The sequence below is a fragment of the Danio aesculapii genome, chromosome 24 (genome assembly GCF_903798145.1).
Source record: "Danio aesculapii chromosome 24, fDanAes4.1, whole genome shotgun sequence".
Classification (NCBI taxonomy): domain Eukaryota; kingdom Metazoa; phylum Chordata; class Actinopteri; order Cypriniformes; family Danionidae; genus Danio; species Danio aesculapii.
Window position 1 is genome coordinate 21,722,432 of NC_079458.1, and position 15,317 is coordinate 21,737,748.

The 15,317-nt window shown below is 33.8% G+C and overlaps 1 protein-coding gene across 1 annotated transcript in view; it reads left to right on the forward strand.

Annotated features, from left to right (window-relative positions):
- Nucleotides 1-15,317, forward strand: part of map3k22 (mitogen-activated protein kinase kinase kinase 22) — an 81,367-nt gene that overhangs the window by 11,660 nt on the left and 54,390 nt on the right. Inside the window, exon 3 of the mRNA XM_056450719.1 lies at nucleotides 13,154-13,269. Within this exon, the coding sequence (XP_056306694.1) occupies nucleotides 13,154-13,269 (116 nt within the window). The remainder of the gene's footprint in view (nucleotides 1-13,153; nucleotides 13,270-15,317) is intronic.

Sequence of the window (15,317 nt, forward strand, 5' to 3'; positions counted from 1 at the left end):
GCTAATTAACTGTACATAGTTAGAGAACTTGTTTTTTATTTGTGATTATATTGTTTAATTTTACAGATTACAGATTTTTAAAGGTGTAAGGTTCCATTTAATATATATTTTTACATGCAGAATTTACAAAGAATTTGCAGAAAAAAATCTATAGAGAAGGAGAACGTCACTGGAGTGGTATCTTTTCAAAAAGGGTCTTAAAGGGTCTATATTGGTACCTCAAAAGCTTATATTTGTACCTAAACACTTTAAGACACACTTTTGTACTTTCTAGGTACTAATACATACCCTTGGGGTATTAATAGAGACCCTTTAGGTACAAATGTGTAGCTTTTAAAAAGGTAACACCCCAGTGACATCTCTTGTACCTTTATTTCTGAGAGTGTAGGGCCTCATACCTGGAATTGCTTATGACCCCCAAATCACCAAGTCTGCCCCTGCTTGTTATTATAGTGTGAAATTATTATTATCATAATTCAGTAAAAAACAATACAATTTTAAATTGCAAAGTATTTATTTAAAGGAAAATTTCATACTGAATTTTGGAATATGCTTATTTAAATAAAGAAAATGTATGGTTTGACATTTAAAGTGCAGTTTATAGTGAAAGTCATTACAATTTCTGTTTGTTTTTATACAGTTTTTATTAATTTTTCTCTCCTAAAAATGCTAAATTAAAAGCATTTTTAAAGGGCGGTGTAATATGCTTACTTTTAAAAAATAATAATAACCAAGAAAATCGGAGTTGGAGTGAGCATTTGGCTGTCAATGTACAGTTAGCAGTAATTCCATCATATGAAGTGCATTGATAATGATACATTACGTCTACAGGTACTACATTAGTATTTTTTATGAGGATGTTGTATCTATTTAATACATTTTTGCTGCTTCATGAACAGCAAATTATTATGTTTGATCAATGTTTTGAAAATGTGTCTGTCCGAATACACTATGCTTGTACGAATTAAACAGTGACCTTATTAAGATGTTTTCGAGTACTGGCAGCTAAACATGGGATGTATTTGTAGTAGAGACGCAGGACTTTGTGTTCCTGTAATCTTGCTGAATACTTTAGTGGTGATGTGTAGGGAAACCCCTTCCATGTCACATTCACTTCAGCTCTGATCATGTCCTAAGCACAAACACACTTACACAACATCCCTGAAAAACTTGTGACATTAAACCTGTCTCTGCTAACAAAAACAAACCACTATGAATTTATACTTGGTTTATTTCTGCAGTCGGAGGTGTAAAAACAAAAGGGAAGTTTTGATGGAGAAGCTTTAAAGTGGAAGGATGACATATGAGTCTGCTAATGCTGCTTTTAGGTTCTGAGAACTTTGTGGACGAAATATATAATTAAGTTTACGTATGCATGGGTACAGTGAACTTGACCAAAGTAGGCTGTGCATTATTGCTTGAACCCTTTAGGTCTTTTGTTCAAAATATTAATGAGGAACCTAAAGACAGTTGTGTTTGTTTTTGGATAAGAGTAGAGACTTGTTTCTTGAAACACTTTCAATCTATTTATTGCAATGAATTTCTGACCTCAGACCCAACTAACTTCTGCAATTCTCCAGCTGTGATTCCTGAATTCTTACATATTTGGGCCACTCAAACTTTCTACCTGATGGAGTTTAAAAATAGACATACTTTATTCATTACACTTAAAGGTCTGGTGAAGTGCTTTGAAATGTGCATTCTTTTATTCGAAATTTGATGTAATCTCAACTAAAACATGAAGACAGGGCGGGCCTTATGGTAGCTCCTCCCCTTCATTAAAAACAGCCAATAGAGCTTTGTTTTCATCACAGCTCTGCCACTGAGAGTGGTTAAGTTAAAGCGCATCAAATGAAAAGCAATTGAGAAGTGTTTTGACAATGTTGAGACATGTCTGATACTAGAGAGCATTTGATTAGTCAAGATTTGTTAAGAAACATGAGAAATATGAGGTGATTTTAAAAAAATTGATTACATCCTTAAGATATCCTTAAGATTAACATACTGATACTAACATCTAAAGAACTTTGTTATAATTTCACTGGACCTTTAAGGCCTATTTTTGATGCTGTAGGTTGCAGAGTTACAAATCGCTCAAAAAAATGTAACCACACGTCACAATGGCTCAAGAGCTGATTGGTTGGCTTGATAATGGTGACGAGTGTTGGCAGCTCTAAAGCTCCGGATGCAAACTTTAGTTTTAGGTTTACTTTATAACTTTATAACTAACAATACCAGCAAATTATCTCATAGTGGAACATAGAAACCTCACTGCTGACTAATGTTTCAGAAGTGTTATTGCAGAGCAGCATGGACAGAATGTAGAAGTATAAATGCTCACAATGGTATCGCTTAAGGCTGATTTATACTCCTTTGTCAAGCACACTCGTATGCTCCGGTGCGATGACACGTATCGCAAGCTCTGTGATTGGTCGGTTTGGTAGCTGGCCTGAGTGGGGGCGGTGCTGAGAGCAGCGAGCTCGATGAAGCGAGTGTTTACAAGTGTCTAGTGCCTGGGAGGAGCTTCTTTTGTGTTTATGATTAAAGTTGTTGCATGTCTGCCGGTTCTCGCCTCTGAATGAGCGAGTTTTAGCTACTTGTACATTAAGGTAGTGTTCAGAAAAAACAAAACACCTGTAAAGAAACTCGAAACAGAAGAACATAAAAACCTACTGCTTGAAAAAGGTAAAAACCTCCAGCTAGCATTTTAGAAGTCTTATTGCAGAGCAACACAAACAGCACGCAAAAGTATAAATGCACAACCGGTCACACTGATTACTCGACGCAGAATTATGAATCAGCCTTTACTGAACATGCAAGGTTTGTTCTGTGGGGAATGAAGTGTATTAACTGGAGTTTATTAATTAATGCCCTGGTGGTGAAATTTTAACAGTTTATTTAACAGTTTTTTTTCCAGCGGCTTTCCATTTTGCGAAGCTCCAAAACATTAAGCCATAAATCACAGCTATTCTGGGGTTTCACCCATTGTGATGAATGACTGAATTTAGCCTTTGTCTTTCCTCATATTTATATCCCTGTGAAACAGGAGACCATGATTCAACAGTTTTGTTGTCACCGACAAAAAATTGGTAACACTTTATAGTAATGGTCTATTAGTTAAAGTTAATGTATTTATTTATTTATTTTTACTATTAACTATACTAATGTATTTAATAACAAACAATTAATTAATTTATTGTTGTATATATTCAACTAAGTTATTGATGGCTAATTTGTTTAAGTTACATTCATGTTAACTTATGGTGCATTAACTAATGTAAGCAAGAGCAACTTTGGATTTTAATAATGATGTTTAATAATGCATTAGTTAATGTTGAACTGTCATTAATAAGTGCTTTACAAGATTATTCATACTTAATGATAGTAAATACATTAACTTGCATTTAGTAATGGAGCATTATTCTAAAGAGTTTCCAAAAAAATGTAAATATCAATGGATGTAAACTACATATTTTGCTTATATGAATTCTTAGTGGTGGCACTTGTCGCAATAATTGTGATACACACACAAAAAGGTTTTGCTTTCCATTGTTTTTATACTGCAAAACACCACACAGGACAGGAAACATGGAGAGGTTTACTTTCAGAAAACAACAACAACAACAACAACAACTCATTCTGTATGATTTAGAAGACTTTTGGGAATTGGGGACATCAATAATGTCCTCATAATTCACCATCTCCATCTAATACCAGTGTCATACCCATGACATTACCCACATTTATGCCAAAAACACACACACAATCGTTTTCAACACACCTAAATATATAAATACGAGCAGAGATTTTTTTATACGTCAACCAAAATACTTTTTTTTTTTCCACAGCATAGTTTATATTTACCAAGCGTGTCAATATAAGTGGAGGTCTATATACGGTATGTTCTTCAGTGTTTGAAGCAGACTGTCTTCGGATTGAGAAGTCATTAATTTGCACTTATATGGTTAGATCAACAGGTTTTCTTCTTCTCTCAGCTGGCGTCACATCACTGTGGTCTGGCTGACTTCCTTTAAACTTTGTTTCTAGTTGTGTCCTTTTTTATCTTGTTGAACGATCGTCTGTCATCCTGTCAAGTCAGATACTTTTTGAGAAAGATAATGGAAACGTTGTTACTCAACCAGTCTCCAGCAGATTTTCGTAGCGTTGATGCAGTAAATCATGTCATCTTGACATCAGTGTGAGATGAAGACGGTATACTCTAATAATCCTCATTCCAGTTCAAGAGCCACTTTACAACATTTACAGAAGAGACCGTTTTATACGTCTGCTATTATTTGTTGCTTTCTACATCAGGGGTGCATTTCCGAAAACCATCATAGCCAACTAAGGTCACAAGTTTCGTCGTTACAAACATCGTTTGTTGATTTGGTGTTTCTCAAATCCGTCATTGCATCAAACATTCACAAACTGCTTTGCAAACTTGTACACTTACAACTGCACCTCTGGAGCTGTAGTTAAAAACATAGACCCTGGTTGTGTTCTATTTCCAGTTATACCCCCCATGCCGTAATACTATCAAATGTTCCATCATTTAAACTTGGACATTAAAGAACATTAAAGGAATCTCTCTTATGAGTAATTTACTTTCAAAGTATTTTTACAGTTCAGTTTAAGCGATCTTCAGATTGACAATTGCGCTCCATTCGCAGTGCACTTTGAAATCATTTATGCAATTTTTGACCTATTATTTAAGAGCGGAATTTACATCGCCAATGCGTGTAAAAAAAGAAAAAAAAATTGTACTTAAAATAAATAAATAAATAAATAAAAATAAATAAACAATATCCTTCTTAATAACAATAATAATAATAATAATAATAATAATAAAATTACAAAAAAAATTAATGATTATATATGAGATTACAACTCAGCGGTTTTATGTTTTATAATAGAATATGTAATATTCTTAAATAATATTTGTAAAGGAACCGTATGGCCTATGTGCGCCGTTTAATTAATGTGGAAAGTGAGTGCATGTGCGTGTAAAGCAACATAATTTGCAGAAATTATCATTTTTTTTTCTAAAGAAGTTGTTACTCCTCCCCATTTAGAGTGTCATTATGGACGTTTTACAGTATAACTTACGTGGATCAAAAAATGGATCTGCGACAAAGCAGCTACGGTTTTGGGAAACACTCGTCACTACGTCATAATTTTTCAAACGATGCATTGTAATATGATATGAATTATTGGATTGTGTTTACATTCTTTTCACTCACATTCTAGACTGTTTGATAAGATTCTCTTCTTTATATGCAGATTTCTTATTCAACTCAATATACATTCGATTCAGACCATTTAGTTTCACAAATTTTTAGTCAATTTAGTGTAGATTCTCTTCAGTTAATTTACTGAACATGTGAATTTCGTTTTATTAAGTACATTTATAAATAATCTTTTCCATTCAAAATTTAATGAAATATAATCATCTTCAGTTTAGTGTGAAGGCTTTAATTCTGTTCAGTACAGCTTAAGATTCTGTTCAAGAAAATGACATTCAGTTAGGATTTTGTTGAATTTAATAAAATATATTGTTTGTTTAATTCACATTATAGTACATTTTGCTCCATTTAAGATAAGTTGACATGAGTCTGTTCAGCTTAGCTTATTGAGGATTTCATTTCTATTCAGGTCATTTTGATACGTTCATTTGCAGTGTATTCAGTTGCTTTCTGTTCAAGAATATTTTATTTTACAAGTATTCGTATTCAGTATTTTAGTACGATTTTATCAACTTTAGTATATATTCAGTTCATTTTTTTTTACATTAAATTATAATCTATTAAAAAACAATTCTATTAAACTGCTCAAAATTCATTTAATTTCCTGAGATGATTTCAAAAGTTTCCTTTTCAGTTTTGTTCGATTCAATTACAAGCTGTTTGGACAATTTACTTTGATTCTATTCAGTAAAGTTTGTTTTTGATCAATAGTATACTATTGAGTTGAATTCTATTCACAATCATCTGATTTCTTAAGATTCTGTTCTACTTTATTTGATAATGTATGATTCGGTGCAATTCAAGGTTCTAATCAGTTTTCCATTCTACTCTGAATATCCAGTCAGTATTAGAAAAAGTCATATGCTAATCAAGGCTATATCCTAATCAAAATGTTAGGGGACAATAAAAATGTGCTCATTATTTACCCATCCCTAAGTGGTTTCAAACATTTATGAGTTTCTTTCTTCTGTTGAACACAAAAGATATTTTGAAGAAAGCTGAAAACCAGTTTTCTTCAATATATCTTCCTTTGTGTTCAACAAAAGAAAGAAGGTCAAACAGGTTTGCAACAAATAGAGGATGAGTAAATCTTGACAGAATTGTCAGCTTTTAGCAAACTATTTCTTTAACCAAGACTTTGCAAAAGTACTGTATACAATCTTGAAACATGACTACCCAAGAATTAATATCAAAACTAATACAGAGTAAAATGTATACTCTGTAACAAAATGAGTATAACAGAATGAAACATCAATCAAGATATCCAGATGTTGTCCAGTGCACTGAAAAAAAAACTACGTTAAGGGTTGTAAACATTTATTTGGGCTGAATTTACACACAAATTAAGTGAACATTACTGATTGAATTTGTTTGTTTAAACTGAACCATTTTGTTGTTTGCAATAATTGCAATAATAATTTTTTTTGTGAAGAATCACCACATTCAACATTTAATTTGTTAAGACACCTGGTTTATTTTGATTTGAGTACAGTCTACTCTATTCCTCCAGTTGTGTTCAGTATTTATCCTGTGTATCGTGAAACCGTCATTGCCAGGGCTGCATCATGTACTGTGTGTAGTTTGTCATTTCTCCCGCACAGGGCAGATGGCAAACACTCAGATCTGAAGCTTGCAGCAGATGGAGCTGCTCTGCATTCCTGTTCAATTTGTTCCATAAATGAAAGCCAGCTCACTGATTAATAACCATAACGTAACTGCAGACATTACTTTACCTCAGCACCCCTCGGTGTGTGCGATTTCTATTTTAGGCAACTTGCATCACACTCTAAGAATAGCCCACATGCAAACTCCTGCAAGGACGTCCTCATCACTCTTGCTGGTCTTCATACCTGCAGATGTGTTGAGGAAGGGCAGAAAGAGAAGTCTATCATTCTTTTGTGTACTGAATGAAGTGTGCAGGCTGTTGTGTAGTGCACCGCTGAGAGTTTGACATTTACGCATGACTTGGTGTTTCTAAGCTGAGCGTGAAATGCACAGCAGATATTGACTGAAGCCACTTCTTCAGAGAGCTGAGAAGTTGAAGATGCCACTTGGTCAGAGGTGATACAGTGGATCTCTGGGTTCATTTGGGTTCACTTGGGAAGAAGAACGGATTGCACGTCTTTTATGTGCATTTATTTGCATACAATGCACTAAATGATTCAAGATGATTCTTGCATTACATTTTTTTTTTAATGTTTATTTGGGCTGAATTTAAACATAAGTTGAACATTACTAATGTTACTATTTACTAATCTAATTTACATTTACTAATCTACTAAGTTTTATTTTGAATAGTAATCACAAAGTCTATTTAATCAAAATTCAAAAACTTCAAAATTCAAAATTCAAAACTTAAAATACTTTTCATTATGATTTTTTTTGCATTATTTATTACATATGGTTTTGAAAGGGTATTATGATTTAATACAGACTTGTTAGATTGATTGTGCCACCTTATATATATATATATATATATATATATATATATATATATATATATATATATATATATCTATATATATATATATATATAATTATATATATATTATATATATTATATATATATATATAATATATACATATATATATATATATATATATATATATATATACATATACACAAAGAGAGAGAGAGATGGATGGATGGATGGATGGATGGATGGATGGATGGATAGATAGATAGATACAGTTGAATTGAATTGAGTTAAATTCAGAATTATTAACCCCCCTTTGATATTTTTTTCTTTTTTTTTCTTTTATATATGTATGTATATATATTATATATATATATATTATATCTTATATATATATATATATATATATTATATAGATATATATATATATATATTATATAATATATATATATGTATATATATGTGTAGCTATACTAGTTATGCTCATAATATTCCTGGATTGTGATTTTCTGAAGAAGTTTGTTGAAACGCAGCATACAAAATTGGAACAAGTGTTTAGTGAATTCTCCCTCACTCTTTGAAGATCGGTAGCGTCAGAGGTTGTTTTGCAGAAGATGAAGCCACTTTACTGTGGCAATATACAATAGAATGAGGTCAGATTGAAAAGGTAAGTGTGTGTGTGTGAACCTTTGTGAACCCCGTCTAATGGTGGAGGAACAGCTGCGGAGTGAGACTTGTGGTGGTGTCAAATCAAAGATCGGCCCAGACTCCATCTGCCTGTGCCACGCAATGCCCTGCTGTCTCCCCTGGGATGCTATAAACCTCTCTAAAACCCCACTAACATTGACCAGCTCTTACTGCTGGATATCTGGGTTCAGCTCCAGTTGTAATAACGTTGTTAGCATAGGCTATTAATGAAATTTTTTCACCACAAATAAAATAAAATAAAAATCACATGACTCATATAATTGCCAATTAAAATATATTACAGTTTTCTTCTCCAAGCAGTAAATATAAAAAGCGACTGCTGGCCTTCAAAAATGACTTAATAAGATCAACTTGAGTATTTTTTAAATGATGCCAAGAACTTTTGAAGCATGTTTTCAGTATGTAATTTACTAAAAACTATTATAGTTCAAACGACTGAAGTAAATAAATCATATGAATAAATTCAAACGTAAAATTGCTTCTTTTATTAAACAAGGAGTTACTAAACAAATTGTGGTGCTGTTTTTAAATGTATTAAGTTACTATTACTATTTTGAAAGATAAAATAATTGATCTGATGTTTTCATTTGTTTATTTGGTGCTATAACTAGTAGTAAAATAACAATGAATGATGTTTATTCGTGCTCCAAGAACATTTATGTTTGATTTCCCTGATAATTTGGATAGAAATATGAAAGATGAGTCTCTGTTTCTTATTAAGTTAAAAGACCAAGCTTCTTTGTGATTATTGGAAGAAGTAGCAATGTATAATATCTAGGGAAAATACATTCACACATAGACCGAAAAAATATAATAATTTAACAGTCAATCTAATGTAATTATATTGAAGATGAAACTAGAAGTTTCAATTCAAGTAATTGAACATGCAATGGTAAAACATACAAGGTCTTCCTAATTCTACATTTTCTCAAAGATGTTCCAAATCCAAACCAACTTAAAAATGGCTTCTTTTTAGAATCTGTGGATAGATGAAGCAAATAAATTGGCACATGCAAGCACCTGAGATTAACAAGAGCTCTTGTCTCTTTCTCACTCTCTCTCCTCCCCATTACAGCAGAGGTGAATGACCTTCCACTCAACCTGTAATTACAAGGCATGCTTAATTGGCCCCATTAGGCACCCTTGATATGTTAATGTCTGACATACTCATTTGCATGATTGCTCCCCATTTCCCTTTCGATGACTGTTGAGTTTATGCACTATTTTAACGCTCTATTCCTACTTTTCTTTCCTCATATGTCTCGGTTATGAATTCAGGACATATGTTCTGGGCAGAAAACCTCATTGTGTTCTTCTAAGTAGGATTGAGGCTTTAAAATGACATATTGTAATGGAAGTTTCTCATTAATTGTCAGGTAAATGACAGCCCTTTTCATTTTAGTTGGCAAATGACAAGTTGAAACTAAACTTTAGTAAAAATTCAATGAGACCAAACATTTAAAAGGGTTTCTGAAATAAAGATTTAAAACTCTTGACATTTTGACAGGAAAGAGGTCATTTTACTATAAAAACATCTTGTAAGCTTCTATATTTTACACTTAGTCATTTAGCAGATGCTTTTTTCCGAAGTGACTTACAGATGAGGAGGCATTGAGCAATTCAACAAGAGGCAATACGCACAACAAGTGTTAATTATTCAAAGGAACCATTAGAGAATTAGGTGCTAGAGTAAGAGGGAGTGTTTTTATAGAGAGAGAACAGTGTTTCTTCAGGTGGTTTGTCAATCCCACTCACGCACACTTCAGAAATGCATAGTTTTTTGTAACAATGTGTCTGGTGCAAATGTGTAAAGCTGGTGCAAGTCTCGGTTAAAGTGTCAGAGAGATGAAAGTGTGTTTTCTACAGGTGGTTTGTCAAACCCACTCACCTGTGTAAGGCAGGTGTGGGAGAGAAAAGTGGGTCCTGGTTTTGTTGACTAGAGCTTAGGTAATCACGGAAGAGATGTTTTTTTAGTTGATGTTTAAATGATACTAGTTAATCAGCAGTCAGTGTGGGAATGGATCATTTCACCAGCATGGAACATTGAATGAAAAGGTATTGGAAAGTGACTTCTAAACTCAAAGTTTGCCGTTAGTTTAAAAACCAACCTATATTGAAGTCAGACTGGCTAAATGACTAAACTGTAACTGTGTGGCTGTACTATGCCTATGCAGAAGGAGATTAATGTACACATCTTCATGCCACGCTTCTACAACAAGTCTCATGGACAAGAAAGACTTTTATCTGAAACGTATAATAGACAGCGCCCTCTATTGGATTTGTAACCTGAAATGTGTAATGAAACGTACCCAGAGCAGTATATTTTTACTTTTTGCAAAAAGTAAGGTTAAGGCACATATTTCCAATGAACCTGGCTTTGACAATGCCGTGCTGACTGTATTTGATCAACAGTAATTACACAAATGTGAGAAACTATTATATTACATGGCCACTATTCCCACTAGTCTGTTATTAGAGAACATTTGAAATGTATGCTGTATTTGTGCAGTTTTAACGCCAATCACAGCAGCGTCCATTCATGAGGAATGCAGGCTGTTAAACATACAAGCAAACGTTTACAACAGTGGGCATACAAGCTGTCCTGTAAAACTTAGAACCCCACCCTATCCCGCTCTCCCAAAATAAGTCCATCTCCCTTTTGATGCAAATAAAATGTGATCGCTTGTGTCTGGCCATGTGTTCTTTTACTCTTCTTCTGTTCCTGATCTGTTGCTTTTATATCTAGAGAAAGAGGAGCACACGAGTTCTGTTTTGGAAATATGTGAGGGTTGTGTATCTGTGTCCAGCTTGGGAAAAACCCCTGATTGGAGCTCAGAAGGAAACAGTGGGCTGGTTTGTGTACCACACGTTTAAAGGATCCCGCAGCCCTGTGAACATCCACTGTCTTTCTCTTGTTTTGAATGACATTGTGGTATTCAAATGAGCGACGTAAATGGAAAAGTGATCCAAACATTCTGTTTGTGGAGTTTGATTTTCTGGAGCTGATTGTGTGAAGGATACATCATTTGCACTTGGCTCAAAATAGATGGCGCTTTTGTGAAGAACCTGTGAGCATGGTTTGAAATAGATTTGGTTGGTCATTTCAGTTGTAAGTGAACGTATGAGACAAGGTTCACTAGAATTGCACATGGTTAGTAACCTAAACAAAAAACCCGAACACTTAAAATATGATTTGGTAGATGATACCTGAAATTAAGCCTGAAAATGTTTATGTTTCCATCCAAAGATGTAAACTAGATTCAGGCACACAACTAGAAAATTCCATAAAACATTTGCAAGTAAAGCACTGTTTATATTCACCGTGTCAAAGAGAACACAGACATCACTTCCTGATAAACTGGCTACAAATATCAAAAAGAAAATTGTAAATTGCTTAGGTTGGAGAAACTATATGCCTTTTTTCTTATACAAAAAATAACCTGTGCCTCCGGAAGACAAAGCCAAAATGCAATGGTAGGCTTTGGGGATGCGAGACCATTTTTTGGGAGCACAGTCGCTCAAGACTGGAAGGTAATAATACTGAACCACTTTGATCATGGACTTTGTAAAGGGAATTTTGGAATGACCAAGAAATCTTACAATTTCCATTGAAGCAGTCCCCTTGCACCAATTTTTGTCGTCACGTCAGGTGTTAAAACAAAATCACATTACTTTTTTGATGCCCATGCTGGAATTTATTCTGAAAATGTATTTCCATTGTAGTTTATGCACATTTTTCTTAGTGGATAAAAAGTTAATCTTAATCAGTTGTGCACATACGTTTTTTTTTTTTATTCACATTCTCAAAATGAATGTGCATGTTTCTGTTACGCATTATTTATGCAATATTACAAAATTTACATAAGAATAGGTGGATGGAAGCATAAGTAACGTTGAGGAAAGGTTTCCAAACTTGATTGTCACTTGAAGGACAATCAGAATGTTTTAGCACACAAAACTCTATAGGAACAGAAAAGCATGTTCTATGTAGACATGGGCCGGTCTAAGATTGTGACAGCATGATAACCTTGGATAAAAATATCACAGTTTCACCGCATCACAGTACTGTGGCTACTGCTCTAAAATATGTTCTTTTTAAATGTCTGCGTAAAAAGCTAAAAATTTTTCCTGTTGAACACAATATATTTTATTTTAAGAAACATTCAAAATATTTTGGAACTGTAGCTTTAGATGTGGATGGTCTTTTTCTGCTGGAGATACTGTTTCCCTAAAAAAACCCAAATAAAATAGTAAAAAAAAAACATGTGAAACAAAAACTTATATATAATATATATATATATACCGTAGGAACGGTATAACGGAACATTTGGCTGTTTTAAATCCTTGACTTTTCCAAACTACAGTAAACGTTGAAACCGGCTATCGTCCTATGCCTAGTTCTATGTAGTGTGAGTGGTGTGAGTGGAATTTGGATGCCATGTTGTCATCATTACATGATAACCAACCTGCATCAGCTTCACTTCCATTCATAAATCCTCTCCTGTGGCTTCATTGGGATTGTAACTTGTTCAAGTATCCAAGTCTCTAAAAAGAAATCTGAACATCTTGGAACCCATTTAACTTCTTGGCAATAGTACACCTCACCTCATATGTGTGTGATATGGCTATGCATTACATTTACTTCATTAAAAGTCCGAGCTCTGTTTTGGTGAAGCTGCTAAAGCAAAACACATGCCAGTACCGATGTTTTGATCTCATCAGGACAGTGAGGTTGGCAATCATTCAGCTTGTGTAGTCATTAATTTGCGTCTGTTTGTTTTGCAGATGATGAAGAGGCACTTTCCTCCATAATGAAGGACTTGGCGGCTTTACGCTTCTGCTACCACATCAAGAGCAACAACAGCAACAAGCCCAAAAGCAGAAGCCCGTCCTACAGACAGGTGATTATTACCCACAATTCACCAGTCAGCTAGCAGTGTGTAGAGCTTAGGCATGGGCCTTGGATAAAAATATCACAGTATTGTGATTACTGCTCTAAAATATGTTCTTTTTAAATGTTTTGGGAAAAACATTAAACACAATTTATTTTAGTTTAAGAAACATTTCAAATATTTAATATTAGTAAACAAATCAGGCAAAATAATTCAAATAAATCATTGACCTTCATTAGTTTCAGAAACACAAATTTCTTTGCAACTTTAATTGGCATCTTTGGATATCTTTCTTTTCTCTTTATAGAAAGTAATCTACTGCACTGTTCAGGTCCATAGCATGCTTAGATGTTGGTGTGTAAGAGATTTGTTATTCAGATGTTTGCTGAATCGTAAGCTGACCAGTAAATTTTAATGTGAAAGCTCCTTTTCTGCTGGAGATACTGTTACCCTAAAAAACGAAATAATATAGTTGTAAAAAAAAACAAACAAAACAAACAAAAAACATACATATACTGTACCTTAGGAATGATATAACAGAAATCTTTTGCGGTTTTGAAACCTTGACTTTTCCAAACTGGTAAACCAGTTACCGTCCTATGCCTAGTATAGCTGTGCTGTTTTCAAAAGCAAGAGGATTTTCTAATTGACCAGTCGGCTGATTGGCCTTAAGGTAAGAAATTGGACTGATTTTAGCCAGATCGTGTGTGTTTTGGATCTGTTCTGATTTGAACAAGAGTGATCTAATCATTAAGAACAGACTTTTTTTTAAATTAGTTTAGTTTATTGTTATCTTAACCATCTTAAAATGACAAGACTATCAAAAGTATAAATTATAAATAAACAATTACTTAATGTATTTGTGAATTATATTGTATATAATGTGTTTATACTTATTGTACATAATGTGATAATATAATATAATATAATATAATATAATATAATATAATATAATATAATATAATATAATATAATATAATATAATATAATATAATATAATATAATATAATATAATGTAGTGTAGTGTAGTGGCGTCATGGCGGTGCAGAGGGTAGCATGATCGCCCTACAATCAGTTGGCATTTCTGTGTGGAGTTTGCATGTCCTGCTCCGGTTTTCCCCACAGTCCAAAGACATAGTAGGTGAATTGAATTAATAGGTGAATTGAATAAGCCAAATTGGCCGTAGTGTATGTGTGTGAATGCAAGAGTGTATGGGTGTTTCCCAGTGTTGGGTTGCAGCTGGAAGGGCATCTGCTGCATATGCTGGAAAAGTTTGGTGGTTCATTCCACTGTGGTGACCCCTGATTAATAAAGGGACTAAGCTGAAAAATGAAAATGAATAATGAAATAAAATAAAATAAAATAAAATAAAATAAAATAAAATAAAATAAAATTAAATTAAATTAAATTAAATTAAATTAAATTAAATTAAGTATAATATAATATAATATAATATACATTACAATTTCCAGCTTGACCTAGTATAATCTCTGGCAGATCTGCACTGTTAGATAGAGAGTTTTAAACAGGATACAGCTGAGAGAGGCACTACTGTTAACATTTAACATCCGCTCCCTGTGCACTGTACTAAGTACTTTCAGTGCCTAAATTCTCACTACAATACTGTCACTCCACACCGGACACCAGTTAGACTCCAGATAAACGGCTGGCATGAGCTCTGTACACACACACACACACACACACACACACACACACACACACACACACACACACTTACACAAACACACACTTACACAAACACACACTTACATGCACAAACATTCACATTCACACTACTTCTGTAGAACTCTTGATTGTTCTATTTTACACACATTTACTACGCTTCTTCTCTCACACACACAAAATGCCAGAAGCAACTTTCCCATCTAACCATCCCATTATAATAGCTCAACCACAAGAGCGCAGTAGATTGGCATTTGTCTTGACAGGTAAAGCGGATGTTTATTGAAGAAGCTCATGAACTTGCAGATTCCCTCTTATTTGAGTGTCTCTCTGCTCTCCTCGCATGAATGTCGTCTCGGTGTGGACGCTGTGA